At 35.2% G+C, this 21,696-nt stretch overlaps 1 protein-coding gene across 1 annotated transcript in view; it reads left to right on the plus strand.

Moving 5' to 3' along the window:
* The window catches only part of LOC149421351 (guanylate cyclase 32E), a 209,923-nt gene that overhangs the window by 139,852 nt on the left and 48,375 nt on the right, over positions 1–21,696 (plus strand). The window contains exons 17-21 of the mRNA XM_089634696.1: positions 15,600–15,771; positions 16,150–16,342; positions 18,844–18,978; positions 19,362–19,474; positions 21,067–21,218. Of these exons, the coding sequence (XP_089490822.1) occupies positions 15,600–15,771; positions 16,150–16,342; positions 18,844–18,978; positions 19,362–19,474; positions 21,067–21,218 (765 nt within the window). The remainder of the gene's footprint in view (positions 1–15,599; positions 15,772–16,149; positions 16,343–18,843; positions 18,979–19,361; positions 19,475–21,066; positions 21,219–21,696) is intronic.

The raw sequence follows: 21,696 nt of genomic DNA on the forward strand, positions 1-21,696 counted from the left end.
CGTATTTTTCTTAATAAGATACGGATAATAAAATCACAAGCCCGGACGGCACCCGCTCAAGTAATCTGCCGATCAGCTCAATGGATGGATTCGCTCCATTAATGTTACATAAACGATAGACCCGATACGCTCCAGAACCGCTTATCAGCCACCTTGTCGGAGACGCTGGACCCGTCTCCTGGACCAAAGCCCTGATGGTGCCAGCTCGATCTGTCTGGGACAGACCACCGCCGGCCGTATGGAAGCTCCCCGCTCACTTTCCGTAATTAAGTGGTTAATCAGTTTTAGATAGAATTAAGAACCAATTTTTGATCCCTGGGGGTAAGTGCCGAGTCATAATATGTAACATGTTTACTTAAATATATTCTCCATGTTTTATAATGTGCAAAAACAAAACTACTGCTTTCATTTCACTACAATCAGTAGAACCTGTAATCCTTTGTGTGCCCATGCCTTGGCGACAGTTTCATGCTCTGCCCATCCCGAACATTACTCGAGGACCGAGTATTGGCGCGCAGAAAATCTGCAAAGTTCGGGATGGCATTTAATATAAAATATGGCCGGTAACAAGATAATGTCTCTGATTAGATAATGTCTCTGATTAGATAATGTCTCTGACTAGATAATGTATCTGATTAGATAATGTCTCTGACTAGATAATGTTTCTGATTAGATAATGTCTTTGATTAGATAATGTCTCTGATAAGATAATGTCTCTGATTAGATAATGTTTCTGATTAGATAATGTCTCTGACTAGATAATCTCTCTGATTAGGCGATTGCTTTCATAACTTCGGACATTTAATTTTTTTTTTTTTTAACCACAAAACTTAATTTCCTTATAGTTATTTAGGGACTATTATTTTACGTTAACGGCGATTTACAGCCAGTAAATATTACAATTTTATGGTAAAGATAAATAAATTATTTTACATATAATTCATAAACCTAAAATGTTAAAAGTGTATTAATCATGCAATGAAATATTTATTTACGAAATAACTTTCTACAAATTAGTTCTATAACCCTTTCCGGACGAAACCCGCGCACTGCGCGGGAAGCATCTTTAGTCAAAACGGTCGTGACCCCGCACACTGCACGGGACAGTCTCTAGCCGACTTAAATATTTTTTCTGTGAAATGAGATGTACATTCTTCCTTAGTTATGATTATTTTTAAAGACACGTTTATTCGAAAACACGTATTTTCATAATATTATTTGAATCTAATATGTTCTCTGTTGTTCATTCATAAGAGAGTTAGTTATTCACCAGACTATTACTTCGACCCGGTATGTTTATATCCCTGCTCGAGGGATTAGTACATAAGTATACGGTAACCATCATACATAAATCTTGAGACAAATATTATTTTGGCTAATTCTTATTGTGGAGATATATATTAATGTATTCCTAATTACGGAAAATTAACGTCAAACGCTTTGTCACGATCAATATAGCCATTTATCTCCAAGATTGTATTGCAACTATATGACAACTTGGTGGACCACATGTATACTGATGGCAGAAAAAACATTTTAAAATATTGGTGTCCAAGCAATGAAAAAGATATATATTTTTACGAATCATATAGAATCACCTACCGAAGAGCACTCACTTAACGGCCGGATACCTTGTATGTAGATACTGCGCCCATCGTACGTGCGTCGTCCTTATATGTTCAGAAAATAATAATGTGGTCACCATTATAAGCTTAGTACAATAGTTCATCTACATGGCGAAAAAAAACATATTACAGCAAATGCGTAAGTAAACTTAAATTATTTTAAGGTTTTTAACAAAATATGTACAATATTTATCGTCCCCAAAGGGTTAATGATATTTTTTTACTTCTTTATTATCTAATAATTTGATCAATACACGAATAAGAACATTTCCATAAAAGTTGAATTCTTCAATAAAACGTGGAAATATTATTCGTCGCAAAACAAAGTTTGAAAACAATCGCCAGACAGTTATTGTAGAGTTAGTAGTTTGCGGTCACGAAGCTATTCGTCTCATTCTTTACTTTTTGTAAAGTAAGTAAGAAAGTGCAATAAGCGATTACAGCGCCATCAGAGCTCAGCGCTCGGGAAGTGAGTGTTCAAGAGAAAACTGCTTTTTACAGTGAAAAGTAAATTCTTTCTCAGCGCCTTGAGCGCAGGAACAACTTCATTTTTAACACAAAAACAAAGCTCGGAAATAACACAGAGTAATCATGTTGTCTGCATCGATATAGAACGCACGCGATTGGCCCACCCGATTGGGAAATGACGCTTTATCGTTCTGGGGCAATTTCGCTATTGTTCATTATGTTTTTGTCGTGTCCCACAATTTAGACTGCTTTTTTCGTAATTACTTATAACTGAGTTATTACTTATACTTGAGTTATTTTATTTTTAACTAGCTGACGTGTACCCGACGATGCTAGACTTTTCTCTAATTTCAATAAATATAATAACAATATTTTATATACATAAAGAAAAAATATCTAAATGATAGTGAAAACCCTACCAAACTCTATTGTATAGTTCAGAAGAAGTAAGTGCACAAACAAACAGACGCAGATAGAGACTTTGTTGTATTCCATTTAGAAACATGCACAGTTATTAATTTACTTTATATAGTCAATCAAAGCCAACTGTCGAAAGTCGATATATTTTGAATGAATTAGTTTTTGGGGTGTGCCATCTCCACATTTAATTAAACTAAATCTGATTTCGTTATTAATTTCAGGTGTGTAATATTATTTTTGTGGCATCTTAAATAGTTTACAGCGCCCTTGAGGTTGTTTCTCACGAAAATGGCGCTATATAAATTAGCCAAATATTATTAATATATATTTTTCGACAACATACAGTTTTTACGTAAATTTGTACAGACATTGAAAAAAATCAGGTTTAACATTCCCGATGCAGAATCCGTTAGTTTAATTTATTTATTTTTAACGCCTTTCTTATCGGCTTTTATGTAGTAATAGTTTATAAAATTATACACAGTTAGTTTACAATTTAAAAAGTTTATAACCATTCATACCAGATACTGAAGTACCCCAGCAACAATATTTTGAATTTATTGGGTGATAAAGTGAAGATGTCGACTGAAGAATATAAGTGAAAAATATGTAGTTAGTCCCAGAATTTCTGCACGGGAAAAATCCCAACTTCGAATAAATATTTATAGAAACTTATAAATAAAACGTAAAATAACGGAATGGAAAGCATAAAAATGGTAAAAATATGCACAAATTTTTCCGAAAATGCCCTCAAACACTGTCACATAATCATTTTGAAAACGCGAGAATAGACAGATGACACCATATTTTCAACTTACCTACTCATATTATAAGACAAAATGACACATTTGTCTGTAATTAATGGTGCCGACAGACGTAGCTATAAAAGATCAAAAGATATTTGGCTTGGCGTATTTCGGCATATCGCTCGCCGTACATTTCCAATTGAAATGTATGGCGAGCGATATGCCGAAATACGCCAAGCCAAATAACTTTTGATCTTTTATAGCTACGTCTGTCGGCCCCCTAATACGCAACCAACTATCAGACACACTCACTAACCAATAGGATGCATGATATGATGTCGGCAACAAGTTCAGTAATTCAAATGCAATCTATACAAAAGGATGCATGATATGATATGAAGTTTAGGAGTAATATTCTTACATCAAATATTTGTCAAACGTCTAGTAAATTTTATTGACTCCGATTATAGAATTAAACGTGATCTATACCAGCTTTTTGCTGAATTCTTAAAATTATGGTAATGCAGTTCGCGATTTTTCTTATAGAATTGTTTTAGTTTTCATTTTATTCTATGAAGTTGTTACACATGTTACAAATATTTAGTTTATTGGTTTTACTTTACTTTATGCTTCAAAACTTTTTGTACAATTTTCGTTAAATCGTTAGGTAAAGTCTGTTATTATAATCTATGTAAATACCCTGCTAGGCATAAAACCAAATAAAATAAAATAATCATCCCTTGAAGTGTCACGATATGAACGACTCACACAATCAACATGAGAAAATAAATATCACGATCCTTTTCTAAATTAAAAATAAACTTTTATAACCATGCTGTAATTTTATAATCATGCTGTAATTTTATAACCATGCTGTATTTTTATAACTATGCTGTAATTTTACAACCATGCTGTAATTTTATAACCATGCTGTAATTTTATAATCATGCTGTAATTTTACAACCATGCTGTAAATTTTACAACCGTTTTGTAATTTTATAATCATGCTGTAATTTTATAATCATGCTGTAATTTTGAAGAGGAATGAGGAAGAAGATAAATTATGGTTTGCAATGCAGATTTATTTATTTTAGTTATTGCCTTTACGTTTACAGTTTACATTTTACCGTAGGGAGTTTACATTGGGTATTGAGTAAAATGATTACTTTTTTTTATAACAAAATTTATTACTAAACAATGCTGCATACAATAATTATTAACATTAAAATGGTTTAAAATTTGATTACGAAACGATAAAAAATTATTAATTATCAAAAATGACTATAACGTAATTTTTTTTGTTTTTGTGTTTTAAACATCTAATTAGTAATATTAAACATTTCGAAATCATTTCTGATGAGCTATGTAAAATATGTAAATGAAAAAGCGAGTTTGCTACAAAATTTGTTTGTGAACAGTGACATTGAAATATATTAGGTGCTCTTATGTCGACTAGATTAGATATTATGTATAAGTAATGAATAATAACTAATAAGCACTTCTGGTAATTTCTGTATTGATGGTTGAGTGGCTGACAGATGTGTCTAGAGATGTAATACCGCAGCCACGCTGAAGTATTATTTTTCTGCTTTGATTTGCGAAAAAAGTTCAATTCAAGCATTCTTTGCGTCCCTCTCCCTCCCCCTTGTCACCCCTTTGTCCTGCCGCTGAGAGGTCCGCTGGAACTTCTCTTTTTGTCACGTGCTTAATTTGTGAGAAAGAGTGAGTTGTTACAGTAGATCTATCAGCGGTTTTCCTTTATCAGCATTTCTATTGTATTGTTTCTCCACAAAAACTTTTTTAGAATATAAATACTTGTTTTTGTGCTCCGATTTACAGGGATATGAGCAGTTTGGTGTCTGTATGCGCTTTTGGGTGTAGTTCTATACAAAGTGATATGTAAAAAAATTATTCATGTGTTTATATATATTTATGTTACGGGTAAAACACATAAACCAGGCATTGTATGAAAATACTCAATTCATAAGCATTCTTCTTACCGTATCACGTGCAATCACCATTACTAATATTTAGTGAGGGTTATTAATTATTAATTCATAATCATTCTTCGAACCATATCACGTGCAATTAATATTCCGAGGAAATATGGACAGTTTTCAGTACTTTATCGGCTAGAGATATTCGGTAGTTAGACATAAGATTATTAAATCCCATGGACTCTTTGGGCATTTTGACATTGTTTAATATGCCTGAGTTCGCACATCGCCAGTAACAAAAACGTCGATGTTTTATAAAAGAATATATATATTTGTACAATATTGTACTTGTTTCGTTCTCCGTGTATGAAGATAAAATCTGGTCGTTCTGTTCTTAGAATATATTTCGTTTTGTTTGTTTTCCAGCTTGTCTCCGCCGCCCGCGCCCAATACAAGACCCGCAATTCGATAACTGAGTTTTTTCCCAGTTTGGTTTTATAATCTACATATTATGTTCGTCAAAGGAAATCCATATGGCTTAAACTGCCACTAACCAATAAAATACATTTTATACGACGATTCTTTTGCTACTGGTTTAAAAACAACTATTTGTTTTGTATATTCGCGGAGGTTTTTGAATGTGGTGAGAAACAAAGGTTATTTTTCTTTTACTTTTAGGTACTAACTGCTTTTCTGTGACGTCATTAGAATATACTTAAAAGAGCCTTCGACATTTCATCACATAAAGAAGTAATAAATTAATTAGAAACTGTTGGAATAAATGGAAAATACTTAGCATAGAGAACTAGTTACCTAGATAAAAGACTTCAAGGAGTTAAATTATTCGATCAAGTTAGTGGCTCTGAATGTAGTGAATTATCAATACCTCAAGGTACGGTATTAGGCCCTTTCCTATATATCATATATGTTAACGATATATTTAATTTCTCTAAGTAAGTTGAAATTAATTCCCGCGCAGACGACACAGTACTGCTAATAAAAGCGAATATATGGACGGAAGTAAATACCATTGCCAATACAGATATAAACAAACTAAAAGAGTGGGCTTAAATAAATTTACGGACACCAAATTAAAAAAAAAACAACTTATATACCATTAGTTGTGGACCTCCAATAACCATCCCAAGCTAAGGTGTGAGGTACCGTGCTCAGACTAAATGACCTAGGAAACACGAAAGTCACAATCGGTGCCTCCGAGAAACTCGGAGTCGATCTCGGAGTATTTAGACCTTACTCCAGCACTCGGGGCTCAGCTGGAGTGGACCTTCTATTTCCCCAGATACTCGTGGGAGGAAATTGGACCATTCGAAAACCTCGTCTTGCCTCGTGGAGCCTTCAGGGAACCAAGGAGGAGTCGACCTCTCTGTCGTGGGGCCTCCAGGGAATCAAGGGGGAGTCGACTCCTCCGTCGGGCGGCCAACAAGGAACCAAAGAGGAGTGGAGAGGAGAGATGAAACCCTCTTCCACCGTGGGGCCTTTAGGAAACCAAAGAGAAGTGGAGAGGAGAGATGAGGCCACCTCCGTGAATTCTTTCCTTGTGGGGCCTTCACGGAACCAAATGGGAGTGGAGATATGATGCTCTCTTCCCTCGTGGAAACTTCAGGGGATTGGAGAGGAGAAATGAGACCTAGGAAGATTCATTGTGGAACCAGAATACATAGCCATATATCCAATGACAACCCTGGTGAACTTTATAAAAGGGACAGGGTTACTGTTAAAAGAATGAGGTAAAATGGGGCTATGACCTAAGTGCTCACGGGAACTATATGCAAACTGTCTCCGCTCTATAAATAAATGAATTATTTTGTAAAATTTGGTAATCGAATACATTTCATATTATTTTTAAGTCGTCAGCATTGAAAATTAGCCTTAAGAAACTCCACTCGTGGCCTCAAATATATAAGATTGTACAGAATTGATGATTACGCTAAGCACCCTATTTCTAGGGTAACTAACAATCCAACTCAACAATTTACCTTTGATGTCTGAAAATAAGAGTTTATATAATGCGTATGTGATGTAGCACCTTATCAAAAGCTTTACTAAAATCGGTGTATTTACTGTCCACTTGTTGTTTGAGACCAAGGGATTCTGATTACTTTTCATAAATCATTAAATTACTTAAGGTAGAGCGAACTGTGATGAAGCCATGTTGGTTAGGAACAATACTGTTGTTGATAGGTTTTACAATCTAGCACTAATTTCTAAAAAAGTTTCGGTTCAGCAGACTCTTTTTCCACTGAGAAAAGACCCAGAAGATAAACTTGTTAAGGAGTTTATATAGAGGTTATATCAGACAACTAAGTTATATAAGTTATTAAAAATATTGGAGTAGTACCATCCGGTCCAGCAGATTTATTGCTATCCAATTATTTTATGCCATTTTCTATGGCTTTTATTTTGATGAAAAATTGGCTTAGATTTAATTACTCTTCCACTGAAATATCGGGAACAATATTGACAGGAATACCTGTGTCGTAAACACTTTTAAATGAATCAGCAAAGAGATTAACTATATTTCCGATACTGTCGGCACATTTTTCTCTTCAGTACATGTTATTGGGAAATCCACTATTGTTTTTTGTTGAGATTTAGAAAAACTCTATGAATTTTTAACATTTTGGTGTACCTCTTTAGCTATTAGGCTATTATAATCACTATAGCATTTGGTGATAATTCTTTACACTGTTTTCGTAAGTTAGTAAAAGTTATGTAATCATTAGGATTTCTGGTACGTTTTTACATACTTTATGGATATGTTTTTAGTGATGATTAATAAAAAAATGTAATTTCCCTGTAAACCATTTGCGATATTAGGTGTGAAGTTGACCCTGGGAACAAAGCGTTCTATCGAGGTATTTAAAATTCAGTAACATTTTTCTAATTGATTATTTAAATTATTTTCCTCGTCTAAAATTAACCGATCTACCGAAGTAAGGTACTTTATAATATTATGGGATTCAGCTTTGGAGAATTCATACAATGTGGTAGTTAGGTTTGGAGATCTTCCAGACATTGTTATGATAATATCTGATGGTGGATGGTGTTTATCGAGAGGTAATAATAATTCGTCAGTTTTCTCGACCACTATTTTTAATCACTAAAAAACACTAAATTTAACATTCGATGATTAGAATTAAATACATTGTTTGATTGAGTTAGTCCCAGGAATATGGACATATCACGAATTTCACTGGATTTAGAGCATTGTAATTCAACTTCGTTTGTGGCAGCAGATCCGATGTCATCTTGGCTGGTCCAGTTCGGCAGATTATAATCATCATCAATCATGAATTTTGCTTTCGGATATTTAAATTTGAGTATTTCTATGTCCTCATTGTGGTTATTACATACTTTCAAATGTTGACATGTTTTTTATACACGCATAATTTAGAGATATACTAAATAAAGATTTACTCAGAATGACATATTTTGCCTTCTGCCAATCAGTAATGCAATACGAAATGAAGGTTGGGGTGGAACAAAAAAATTATGTTTATATAAACCACAAACATATTCATTAGAACTCCAATTTAAAGAATTCAGAAAATCAAAAGTCTGAAAACTGAATACATTATACTTTTATCATGCAAAATTACAAAAAAAATTAAAGATAGTTTCATACTAGATGGAACATATTGTTAACAACAATAACTTTGTGTTGAATTCTGTCATTGAAAGGATTCTCAGACTTGGCAATGATTTTAATTAATAGATGTCGCTTATATTTTCGTTGTAAATTTTGATACATTTATAACTAAATTAATTTACTTTTTTTTATCACTTTTCAGTAAATGTCAATAACGAGTTATACGAGATATTGTAAGCGTTCAAAGATGGTTTGAAAGAGAAATATGTAAATAAGAATGTTAGAGGGAGCGCGCTAATATTAAAAAAATGATAAAAATAAAGCGAAAATGGTAAAAATATTTAATAAAATATGACTTGTTTGAAAAAGAGCAAAAATCTCTCCAAAATTGCTTTAGTTGCATTTAAAGATATACTTTGAATTTTTTTATGCCTATAACATGTTAAATAACAGAACGAAACTTGTTTTTAATCATTTTCGGAGCTTACTTTTTTTCAATCGAGGAAATTTAAATAATTAACGTTTCGTCATAACAAATATATAGATATTATTTGAACTTGAAAACATAAAGTGTTAAACGAGAAACTTATTATAAATCGGTAGAATAGTAGTTGAGTTTGGGGGGCTTTAGTATTCGTTAGCTCATTAGTAGGCGTTCTTGAGTTAGCGTGTTTATTAACTTACTGAGTATATTGTATTTTTTGCTTTATATTTATATATTATTTGTTGCTATTTTCGTCTTACTTTTGTTAAGTTTAAGTTTATTAGTTTTTTGTTTTTTTTTATTTAATTTACAATATTATTGTAAAAGCCCAATAGAGCTTTAATAAATAAATTATTAATCTATCCATCGTTATATTTAAAAAAAATATAACAGTAATTTGAACAACCACTATGGTAATTATGAAGTATATTATTTTATCGTCAGCTTAATTTTGTTTTACATTAATATTTACTACCGTTACCAGCTAAGTAGTTACTACCGGAGTACCCGGCTTCGCCAGAGTTTGAACACTCGACTTTGGACGATAATTGACGCATAAGCAAGCAATGGGCATCTTGTCTTTTTAATTTTTTTATTTTATTTCCAAGGCTCGTTGTAAAAAAAAGACGTTTCCGTTGAAAATTGCTGAGTTGACACGAAAGTTCTGCAGAGAGATTTCTGGAATAAATTCGATATCGTTCACATATTTATGATATTATCATTTTTACGATTTCATGTAGGTACTTTAATGTATCTTTATGTATAGTAATAGAAAGCAAAACCGACATAAAATAGTAGGAATTACAGTAAACCAATACCTAAAATGGTCCACACACAAACATACTCCAAGACAGAACGAGAAAACGTATGTCTAAGACATACACTAAATAAAGATTTACTCAGAATGACGTACTTTGCTTTCTGCCAATCACTAATACAATAAGATGGAGTGGAACTTATAAAAACACACACAAAAATTAATATTAAAAAACAATTCTATTTAAACCATATAAATATTTATCAGAACTTTTGTTTCAAAAATTTATAATCAGAAAACTAAATACATTATACTTCTACCATGCAACATTACAATTATTCAACTCCAAAATGTAAAAAAACATTGGGGCAATTCAACTATAATTAATTATCTTGGAGTAAAAAATTGTAATTCATTATCAGAAAGTATCCGAAACATAAATAACAACAAAAAATTTAAAATTCACGTTAAAAAACACACTGAAAGTAAACACTGAATAGTTTGGCATATACATAAAAAAAAAACTAAACGACACATCCCCCATACACACAAGCCTAGCTTTACTATGGTGGTACATCTTAGGTACACCGTAGATTATGTGGCATTATTTATTTGAATAATAATAAAAATTGAAAGGTGTTATATTTCCGAATGTTTTACATGAAAAAAATTAAAATTTCTGAGCTTCTCACGGACTAAGAATGATATTGTGCTTAGTATTAGTCATTGTGCGCCCTACTGTCGAATTTGGCAGCCATCTCTGGTCTGGAGCCCCAAAATACCTGAAAAAAACCCTTGACTCTGTGCAGAAACGGGCGGTCCGTTTGATAGATTCCCCAATCTTAACAAACGGACTGCAATCTTTAGAGCACAGGCGTCAGGTAGGTATGCTGTCCTTGTTCTATCGGTATTACAATGGAAGATGCTCTGAGGAACTAGCGTCATTGATCCCTTCGGCACCGGTGCGTAGTCGGGATACACGCCAAACGCGCGCCCAACATTTGTACACAGTTGACACTTGTCACATGAGAACGGGTCGCTTCTATGATTCGTTCTTAAGTTCAACAGCTCGGCTGTGGAACGAACTGCCGGCCTCTGTGTTTCCTCCCTCCTACAACATGGGACTCTTCAAGACCCATGTTCACTCCTTCCTCTCCACAAAAAGACCCTCCACACAGCATCCCCAAAGATGACATAGGCCCTGAGGGAAATTATTTTCTTCAGGGCCTCCTGTGTGGAGTAAATATAAAAATAAAAAAAAAATTATTGCTAATTAATTGCGCTACCTAAACAATTTCAACAATCCAAGGATTTCTTCGAATTTGGTTTTTCCATTCAATTTATTCAAAATAATCCATTGAATAAATGTAGATCCATTTTGCCTTATTTGTACTTTTCAGAAATAAAGCGTAAAACCATTTAGGTCTCAAGCTTATGAATAAGGGTGTAAAGGCAAGGCCAAACCGCCGCGATCATTTTGCGTCCGCGATGGCGTGCACGGTGAGCGTCCTGTGTGCGTGCAGAACCGTTCACACCAAACTAGCGATCAACTAGCGATCAGCTGGCGTCCGTGGCACTCGTACGTTCGTGTCGGTTGTGTGGTAGGTATAGCTCGGAGCGGGAACCATTTAAATAATCATAATCATGTTTGGAGACGAATCTGAAGAAGAATTATTACTTCTAGCGGCTATTGCAGATGATGAAGATAGTAGCTTATCTACCCTAATAACGAATATTTTCGATTTACGGCTTATTTATTTATTAAGTTGGAGTTTATAATTCGGTAATCGAACCTATGTATAGTGACTATATATTGGATAAGTTGGCTGATTTTTTTAACCACTGCAAGTATTTTATTTTTATTTTAATAATATTCGTTATTAGGGTAAATAAGCTATTGGGAAGATGGTGAAAAAGCCCCTGAAAAGTGTAAATTTACTTAAAAGACGGTTTGGTAAGATAAATAATTTCGACGGGTTGGTAGGATAAAATGAAACACATAATGCAATTTTGTTAGAATTTATGTATATTTGAATAAACTATTTTTTAATAAATTTTAATTACAAGAGTTTCTTTTGATTTCAATATTTTAAATATCAGATTAATGGGGACAACATTCTTAACACTTTTTACACTTTACACTTTTACACTTTCACGGTTTACACTTACGTAAAATAAATTAATCGAACACATATATAATAATTACAACTTCTTTTGTACAAAATATAAACATAGAACTGTGCTAAAAAAATACACGTGTTCCGGTGCTGTGTAGTCAATACACATCTCAAAATAAGCGATTTAATATCGGAAAAATATGAATATTCATAGCTAATCGATTATGTTTATTATATTTTATATCAAAAGTGATAATAATTTTATTTAATTGCTGAAAACATAAAAAAACCATCGGCAGATGCTAATTTCGTTGATCATTCTCTCTGTATTTGTATCCGACATCATGAGAAATACCACAAACTCAGAGATAATTACGTTGCGTGCAGCGTGCAGATCCTGCAAGCAGCAACTGATCGCGGACGCGAGCGATCGCCGCGTCCAGACGCTGCACAGGACGCCGCGGCCAATCAGAGAATGCTTCGATGTGAACACGTTGCTACAAGTTCATACACAACATCTGATCGCCACCGTGCACGGGATCGCGGACGCGCTTTGATCGCGGCGGTTTGTTCGGGCCTTAACAGTTCATTTACTGCTAACATTAAACGGGACCTTCTATTCAACATGAAATCTGCAAATCGCTGCAGTTTTTGAAAAGTTTTTTTTGTATTTATTATCAAGATTTAATATAAGAAGATTTACAAACATTTTCACATTTGGGGTGATGAAAACACGAACCCTTAAAAATATTTCGACAGAAGGTGAAAAATATCTGAGGTGCACTGAAAAATACCCATAATGATTTGTTATCCTATGTCGCTTCTTTGGCAGGGCATGAGCTACCTGCAAGGCTCGCTGCAGGCCTCCAACTGCCTGGTGGACTCGCGCTGGGTGGTGAAGCTCTCAACTTGTAATGATATATATATATTTTTTTTTAATATTTTTATTTATTTTATAAAATACAGTATAATGTTTAAATTTACATAGTAAGAACATATTTCAATAAAAATTAACATGTTTACCTTTACAAGAGTCTAAAACTCGTGTGTAAAGGGAAAATAATAAAAACTTAACATACATATGTAAATAGAAGAAAAAAAGAATCATAAAAACATATAAAGTGAAGAGATTTTAGTTTTTTTATACAATAATTTATAAAATAATATAGTGAGATATCATCGTCATTCTAATTCGTTAAATTATTTATTGTAGTGAAGTTAATTTTATTTTTAAATTTATTAAAGTCCGGTTCTAATCTCATCTCAGTCGTTAATTTATTAAACCATACCACTCCAGTGTACGTGTAATAGTGTTGTGCAAAACTGGTATGCATTAATGGAGTCCATAAGCGACCCATTGTATTTTGCCTATTGCTCTCGACACGAACCATGGCATGGTGTGACTTCTTATACAGATCTTTGTGGATTTGAAGTAGCGTATTTTTTGTATATGTATTTTTTAGTGATGGGACTTGAAAATCTTGGAAAAGTTGTAAGGTTGGGTAGTCTGATGGTTTTTTTATTAAAATTTTTATTAACAGCCTTTGAGTGATTTCCAGCGGTAAAAGTGATGATTTGTAAGCTCCCCCCCACGCAACGATACCATACTGTATTATTGAATGGGCTAGAGCGTAGTAAATATTTTTAAGAATTTTTAAGTTAAGTAAATATGTAAATGAGTTTTCTTAATCTATTTATGATATTGTTTATGTGAGTTTTCCACTTAAGTTGACTATCTATTATTACACCTAAATATTTAATTTCATTTTTATTTCCTATGGATAAACAGTCATTATTTTGGCAAGTAGATTTTTTTGATATGCATTTTTTTGAATGTATTTTAATATTTAATGTAATAAAAGGGTTTATTTTGTTTATACTAAAAATTATATAATATGTTTTTTTCAATATTTAATGTTAATAAGTTTTTATCAAACCATTCTTTTAACGTATTGATATCATTGTTAGCAATTATTTCAAGTTCATTCAATGAATTCGCTTGAAATATAATTGCAGTATCATCTGCATATGAAATGAGTTTTCCTGTTAATGGTAATTTAAAGATATTATTAACATATAATATGAATAGAAGAGGGCCCAATATGGTGCCTTGTGGTATTCCAAAGTCACTTGTGTTCGGTTCACTGAGAGTGTTATTTATTTTTACATATTGACTTCTAGAGTTCAGGAAACTTTCCATCCACATTTTGGCATTATCTATAATTCCTATTTTGTTAAGCTTGTAGAGTAATTTTTTGTGACTTATGCTGTCGAAGGCTTTCTTTAGGTCTATGAATATTGCAAGAGATTTTTTGCCTTTGTCTAGTGCTTGATGTATTTTTGTTGTTAAATCTATGATTGCGTCCTGTGTGCTTATTTTTTCGCGAAATCCAAATTGTTGGTCACTCAATATATTATTAGTTTCAATAAATTTTAGCAGTTGCTTTTTTGCTACCTTTTCAAAAAATTTTCAGATATTTGATAATACTGATATAGGTCGGTAGTTATTAATTTCTTTAGTATCACCTGATTTAAAAATCAGTGAAATAATAGTTTTTTTGTAAATAGATGGAAAGATTCCTTTTTTAAGACTATTATTTATGATATGTGTAATAGGTTTTTTCAAAAAGTTAAGATTTTTTTTCAGAATTTCAACGGTTATCCCATCAAAACCTGGTGCGGACTCAGTTTTTAGGTTTTGTATTATAACAACAGTTTCTTGTTCGGTTATCGTTTCGAATGTTTTTACCGTTTTATTTAATGAAGCTACTGGAATTCCTGATGTGGTGGTATTATCTATGTTGTTAGTTATTTCGTTTGCGAGATTTTTTCCGACGTATATGTTTTTTTTATCTTGTGTCGCTTCCTTGGCAGGGTATGAGCTACCTGCACGAGTCTCCGCTGCGCTGCCACGGTTCGCTGCAGGCCTCCAACTGCCTGGTGGACTCGCGCTGATTGGTGAAGCTCTCAACTTATAATGAGATGTTTGTTATCCTGTGTCTCTTCCTTGGCAGGGAATGAGCTACCTGCACGAGTCTCCGCTGCGCTGCCACGGCTCGCTGCAGGCCTCCAACTGCCTGGTGGACTCGCGCTGGGTGGTGAAGCTCTCAACTTGTAATGAGATGTTTGTTATCTTGTGTCGCTTCTTTGGCAGGGTATGAGCTACCTGCACGAGTCTCCGCTGCGCTGCCACGGCTCGCTGCAGGCCTCCAACTGCCTGGTGGACTCGCGCTGGGTAGTGAAGCTCTCAACTTGTAATGAGATGTTTTTTTATCTTGTGTCTCTTCCTTGGCAGGGTATGAGCTACCTGCACGAGTCTCCGCTGCGCTGCCACGGCTCGCTGCAGGCCTCCAACTGCCTGGTGGACTTGCGCTGGGTGGTGAAGCTCTCAACTTGTAATGAGATGTTTGTTATCTTGTGTCTCTTCCTTGGCAGGGTATGAGCTACCTGCACGAGTCTCCGCTGCGCTGCCACGGCTCGCTGCAGGCCTCCAACTGCCTGGTGGACTCGCGCTGGGTGGTGAAGCTCTCAGACTTCGGGCTGGAGAGCTTCCGCCGGGGCGAGGAGCTGCCGGTGGAGTCTACTCTGGTGCAGGCCAGACTAGAAGGTGAATCATCCAAATCTATCTGCACATCTTCTTCTAATATGGTATTTCCTTCTTATTCCCTCAATTCTCTGTGGCAAGTGATAAAGGGACATGACTATTTGTCAGTTGTGTCTGCCGATATAACTTAGAACCCAAGAGTTTGCACGAGTTAAAAGTAAAATATCTAAAAGAGTAATTAAAGTTTGTGGTTGTGAATATTATCGTACTTGCCGGTCTGAAAGTATTAACAGTTCAAGGTTAACAATTAATTAAATATTCCTACAAGCATCGTGCATCTAAACTTTAAACTTGCATCTGCGAATTCCACAAAATTTAATTAAATCCGGTGCTATAATTAAAACACCTTATGGTATAATATTCCTTGTATGTTCCGCGCAGGTCTGCTGTACCGCGCGCCCGAGCTGCTCCGCGCGGGCGCGGGGGGCGGCTCGCCCCGTGGGGACGTGTACTCGTTCGGTCTGCTGCTGTACGAGCTGCACACGCGGAGGGGGCCTTTCGGTGAGCAACCCGGGGGCGCCGAGCTTGTGCTCCGGAAGGTGGCCAGCCCGGAGCCCGGGGCGCCGCCCTTCAGGTCAGACACTAATGTCATATGGTACCTAGATAAACTGCCAACGGTTTGAGGTACTAGTATGGTGAGCCTATGGCACTCTGTCAATTATGTTCGTCAGTGAAATTCATCAAATGGGAAAGATTTTCACAGCCTCTGTGAAGATTTGACTGATTCTTTCAGAGTTTATTTAGAGTTAAAATGTAGATTTCATGTTGGTCTCTGGTGACAATTTGTTCGGTGGGTATTGGACTGTTAGGGTCGGGTTGAGTGGTTGGACAGTTATTGTGAAAGACTTTATTTTTCTTAGAATTAAACTAAATTAGACTAAAATTCTACATTTTTTATCAGGAATAAGCTCAGGAATCATTGTTTAAAGATTTTCGGGTACGGTCTGATCCTCCTTTCACACTCCTTTCTCTATCTGTCCCCTCTACTTGCCAAACCTAGTTTAAGTCGAGGGAATAAGGCTAAATACTGCAAAACTTCAGCCAAATTGTAACTTAAACAAGGTATGTTTCCACCGTATAATTTATTGTTTCCCACTACCGTTTACTTTAAATTATTTGTTGAAGTTTGTTATTGCTCCTTTAATAATGCTGTTCTGCGGTAGGTTGTAAGTTTCCTCGCGAAATTATAATATAATCTGCGTTATGTGTTATACGAATGTAATAACATACATTGTTCATACTTAGAAACTGACATAATAAACATCAATTATTTGATATGCCCAGGGACTTCTGGGAAATCTATTTTACTTAAATATTTAATGTAGAGACTTGGGAAAGTTTACTTGGAAATTTGGCTTATTCAAAGTTTTATTATTAAAACATATTATAAATAGAATAATACTTTTGTTTATGTCACTATTTATTCACGTCCTATGAAAGACGAATTTAAATTAAGTAAATTACAGATAACTAAATTTAATTACAAAGGGAATTCAGACGTCGCAGGAACAATCTCTTCTAGTGAAATTATCCATAATTGCACAAGGAAAACGAACATTATTTTCCTCTTATATTTATGAAAGTAGGAGGAATTCAATTACTGTAAGGTTATTCGTAACCCGGGAATGTTTACTTCACGAAGAAAATCAGTAAAAAGTTATTTATTAATTTCCAGGACTTTGTCAAATATGATCTGTTACTCTGTCATATTCGAATCTACTCTGTATGTGGGGAGCTGATCGTTCAAACAATGTAACATTGTTTATTTTATGAAAATTCAATTCATAGGGTTTTTCGGTAAAAATCTATATGATTTTTATCGGTCACTAAGCAAGTAAAGAAAAATTATATTTATTTACTCTTTAATGTATATTTTTTATTAAAATTTCGTGTTTTTGTTTTGTAAAATGGACGGCAGCCCATTAATAAATAAATAAAATAAAATAACTTTTCATTGAACTTCTTTAGGTAAACACTCTGGGATTATGAGTTACGAAAAACCTTAATACTTGAATTCCTCAAATGTTCGTTTTCCTTGTCCAATGATGGCTAACTTAGATAGAAGAGGTTATACCCGCGACGTGCGAGTGGGAACTCAAGTGGGAGCTTTGGAACGCTCAACCAACCAACCAACAATAAACTGGCCAATAACCAAAAAATGCATTATTTTGAAGATGTTACCACTGAATTTACTTCAACCCCCAGTTGTTTTATTACAAAAGATATTAATTCTTGCGCTAGTGCATTAAAAGTCAGAACAACATAAAAATGATAGATGTAACATCTAGCGCACCCTTCTCTCTGCCTACCTCAGAGTCACTCATTTCTGAACGCAAAAACAAAAATAAATCACAATAGTATTCTAGCCTAATTTAAAATCATTAATTTATTTAGAAGTTTATCCTTTGACCACTTTCCACCGAAACCTCTTCTATAATTGATAGAAAAGTTTTATTAATCTTCCGGGAAAAGCTCGGGACACGCACCTAGCAATTACTTCCCCTCCTCTCTTCCGGCGAACAAAAACTGGAAGCAACTGAAAATAAAGGGATTCCATTATCGACAGATGTCGCCACCTCAATCTGACTCCTGACCCATATCACCAAATATCGGGAACAAAGCGCCGCTATATTGTCAAACTTCACGATATGTTTTTATAAATCCTTTCATATTAAAAGGATATTGGGAGATATTGCTAAATATCTCGGAAATATGTCGGAAATAACTGGAGCAAATAATTGCGGTAAAACTACTCGTATAAGTGGAGCCTGTATTGTGGTTTAATTTCTTTTGTTTTTCGCCATCCAAATGACAAACCATGAGACGATAAGATTCAGATAAATTTTCTAAATGTTCCCTTTTCAGAGTAAAGACTGTCGATAACATTGAGACCGGACCCGAATAATTGAGACCCAACAAATATTACTATATAAAGAAACATGGGATGTTCTAATTAATAAAAATAGTATTTGGTTTTAAGTATCTTTATTCTATTTGTTATGTATATATTTTATTTCACACAAATCTTACAAAACTGAGCAATCAGTTTGATATATAATTATGTGTTTTTTCCAGACCTTGTCTAGAACCGTTGGAGAGCGGTTTCGACTTCGTGAGAGACTGTTTGAAGGAGTGCTGGGCGGAAGTGCCCGAAGATAGACCTGACTTCAAAGCCATAAGGACGAAACTGAGACCTCTAAGGAAAGGAATGTGAGTACTTATTATGTAATACTTAAAAGCATTTAGAGGCTATTTTGAGATTACGTATGTTCTGGTAACACATTCTACTGCCGCTCGCTGATCTAACCAGATTTTACTTATTTGATCATGGTAGGTACCATAAGTAGCAAGAATTCGCGTTACCACCAGATTCGTTGATTAAACATTTTAAACAATTACGGGGTAAATAATGTAATAAGAAGGTAATAAATCCCCTTTGAAAATAACGATCGAAGTTATAACTTGTTAAAGTATTATACAACATGTAGTAATTTTGGGGTTTTTATTTATTTTGTACCTTGATGATGAACATTGCAATTATGCCCGAAATATTCACCTCAAAAGCAAATCAACAACAAATCGTTTGTTCACAGGAAACCGAATATATTCGACAATATGATGGCAATGATGGAGAAATATGCTAACAATCTGGAACTGTTAGTGGACGAGAGAACAGACCAACTTCAGGAGGAGAAAAAGAAAACAGGTAAAATGCCTCGCTAGCTTTAATCAGGGGAACTTTACTTGCTTACTACAAATTCTCTTCATTCCTTTCCTCTCCGAATGCTTCAGCTGTTTTACATTTGTATGACTTTGCAAATGCTGACTTGTACTTAAATTTCACGAACACTTTATTACATTTACTGCTGAACAGTGAAATAAATATATCTATTGAAATACTCGTTCAATTAAATAAGAGACATGATGTAATAACTACTTCTTCAAGTTGTACATCAATTCATTTAAAACAGAGGTTCCCAAACTTTTTTGCCCCGTAGACCACTTGCCAAAATTTTTTTTTCCGTAGACCCCCTGTTTGGCGAATATTGAATTTTTCTAAAACTATTAACGTCCCATGTGATAATCATTTATTTTTTACTAAAAAGATTCCCTTCCCTTGCCTGCCCAACAACCGGGTGGCCGTATGGTTGCTCTGTCTTTACATTGTGCAGACAGAGGCACCCTTGTGAGGTATTACACCAAATGAAAATGAAGCCGCGGGAATACGCAACGGGAATTTCTTTCTGTAGCTACCCCTACAAACTGCCCCTTAAGTTCTTTGTCAATGCTTATTCCGGTCATTTCTTCTCGTCACATGTTTTCCGATTCTTCAGCGTTCCATTTCGATAGTCAAAATGTCCTTTAGTTTTGAAGTCTGTGTAAAGTACATTTAAATGTTGAACGTCATTATTACCCTGGACGTTTTTCAAAAGCAAGTTGGGGAACTAGGAAAATTCACGGCTTCCAATGTGCAATGTTTTGCTTGAATATATTAATTCTGACGAGAAAAGGAATGTAGACTCTATTTATTAACCTCAATTAACAACTTTACGAAATATAAAAATGCAAATATCAAATAAGTAATTTCTCAGTCTATTATATTTGTGTTAGGTCTATTGTGTCATTTACGGAACTCCTAAATGTTGACTTGAGGTAATGGGGGTCCGCTCGTATGTACTCCCATTTGATCCTCGTGAACCCCCAAATTTTTTTCTCGCTGACATAGACCCCCAGCAAGCCGATATCGACCCCTGGGGGTCCATATAAACCACTTAGGAAACCTGTGATTTAAAATGTACTTAATGGGCAACATTTATTAGAATGTGTGAAATCGTCTAAGATGGTCGCCCGATAGTGGTGTGGACCATAAAAACGGTGCTTCAAACTTATGATGTCTGCATTTACCATTACTGATATCGATGTGGTTTTAATATGACAGTTATAAAAGTAGTATTCTATATCAAATATAAACTGAAAATAAAATAGAGTTTAAAACTACAGGCCGCTTCCTTATAAACTTTTAGTAAATTCGTAATAATATCGGAACACGTGTTCATGTACCTTCATTTGTCTTAACATATAATGCAGATGTAACGAAACATTGGCATTTACTAAAAGTTTATCAGGATACCTATCAATTCATTCGTTAATGTCCTGCAATCCGTTTTTTAAGAAATTAGCAATATTAAGAAAAAACTCTTCGTGCGGTCGCAAAGTGACGTGTAAAGGTAGTGGGTGAATGAATTACAATAAAACTGCTTCTGCTGACTTATATTATTATTTTCTGGTTTTGTGCAGAGGCCCTGCTGCTTGAGATGCTGCCGCGGCCCGTGGCGGAGCAGCTAAAGCGCGGCCACCGCGTCGACCCGGAGAGCTTCGACTGTGTCACCATCTACTTCAGCGACATCGTGGGCTTCACTGAGATGTCCGCCCAGAGTACCCCGCTGGAGGTAAACCAACCTATCCTACCCTTACCTTGTGTTCATTGAGCTTCGACTGCGTCACCATCTACTTCAGCGACATCGTGGGCTTCACCGAGATGTCCGCGCAGAGTACCCCGCTGGAGGTAAACCAACCTACCCTACCCTTACCTTGTGTTCATTGAGCTTCGACTGCGTCACCACCTACTTCAGCGACATCGTGGGCTTCACCGAGATGTCCGCGCAGAGTACCCCGCTGGAGGTAAACCAACCTACCCTACCCTTACCTTGTGTTCATTGAGCTTCGACTGCGTCACCATCTACTTCAGCGACATCGTGGGCTTCACCGAGATGTCCGCGCAGAGTACCCCGCTGGAGGTAAACCAACCTACCCTACCCTTACCTTGTGTTCATTGAGCTTCGACTGCGTCACCATCTACTTCAGCGACATCGTGGGTTTCACAGAGATGTCCGCCCAGAGTACCCCGCTGGAGGTAAACCAACCTAC

The sequence above is a fragment of the Hesperophylax consimilis genome, chromosome 8 (assembly GCF_061612785.1).
Source record: "Hesperophylax consimilis isolate HC1 chromosome 8, BYU_Hcon_1.0, whole genome shotgun sequence".
NCBI lineage: Eukaryota > Metazoa > Arthropoda > Insecta > Trichoptera > Limnephilidae > Hesperophylax > Hesperophylax consimilis.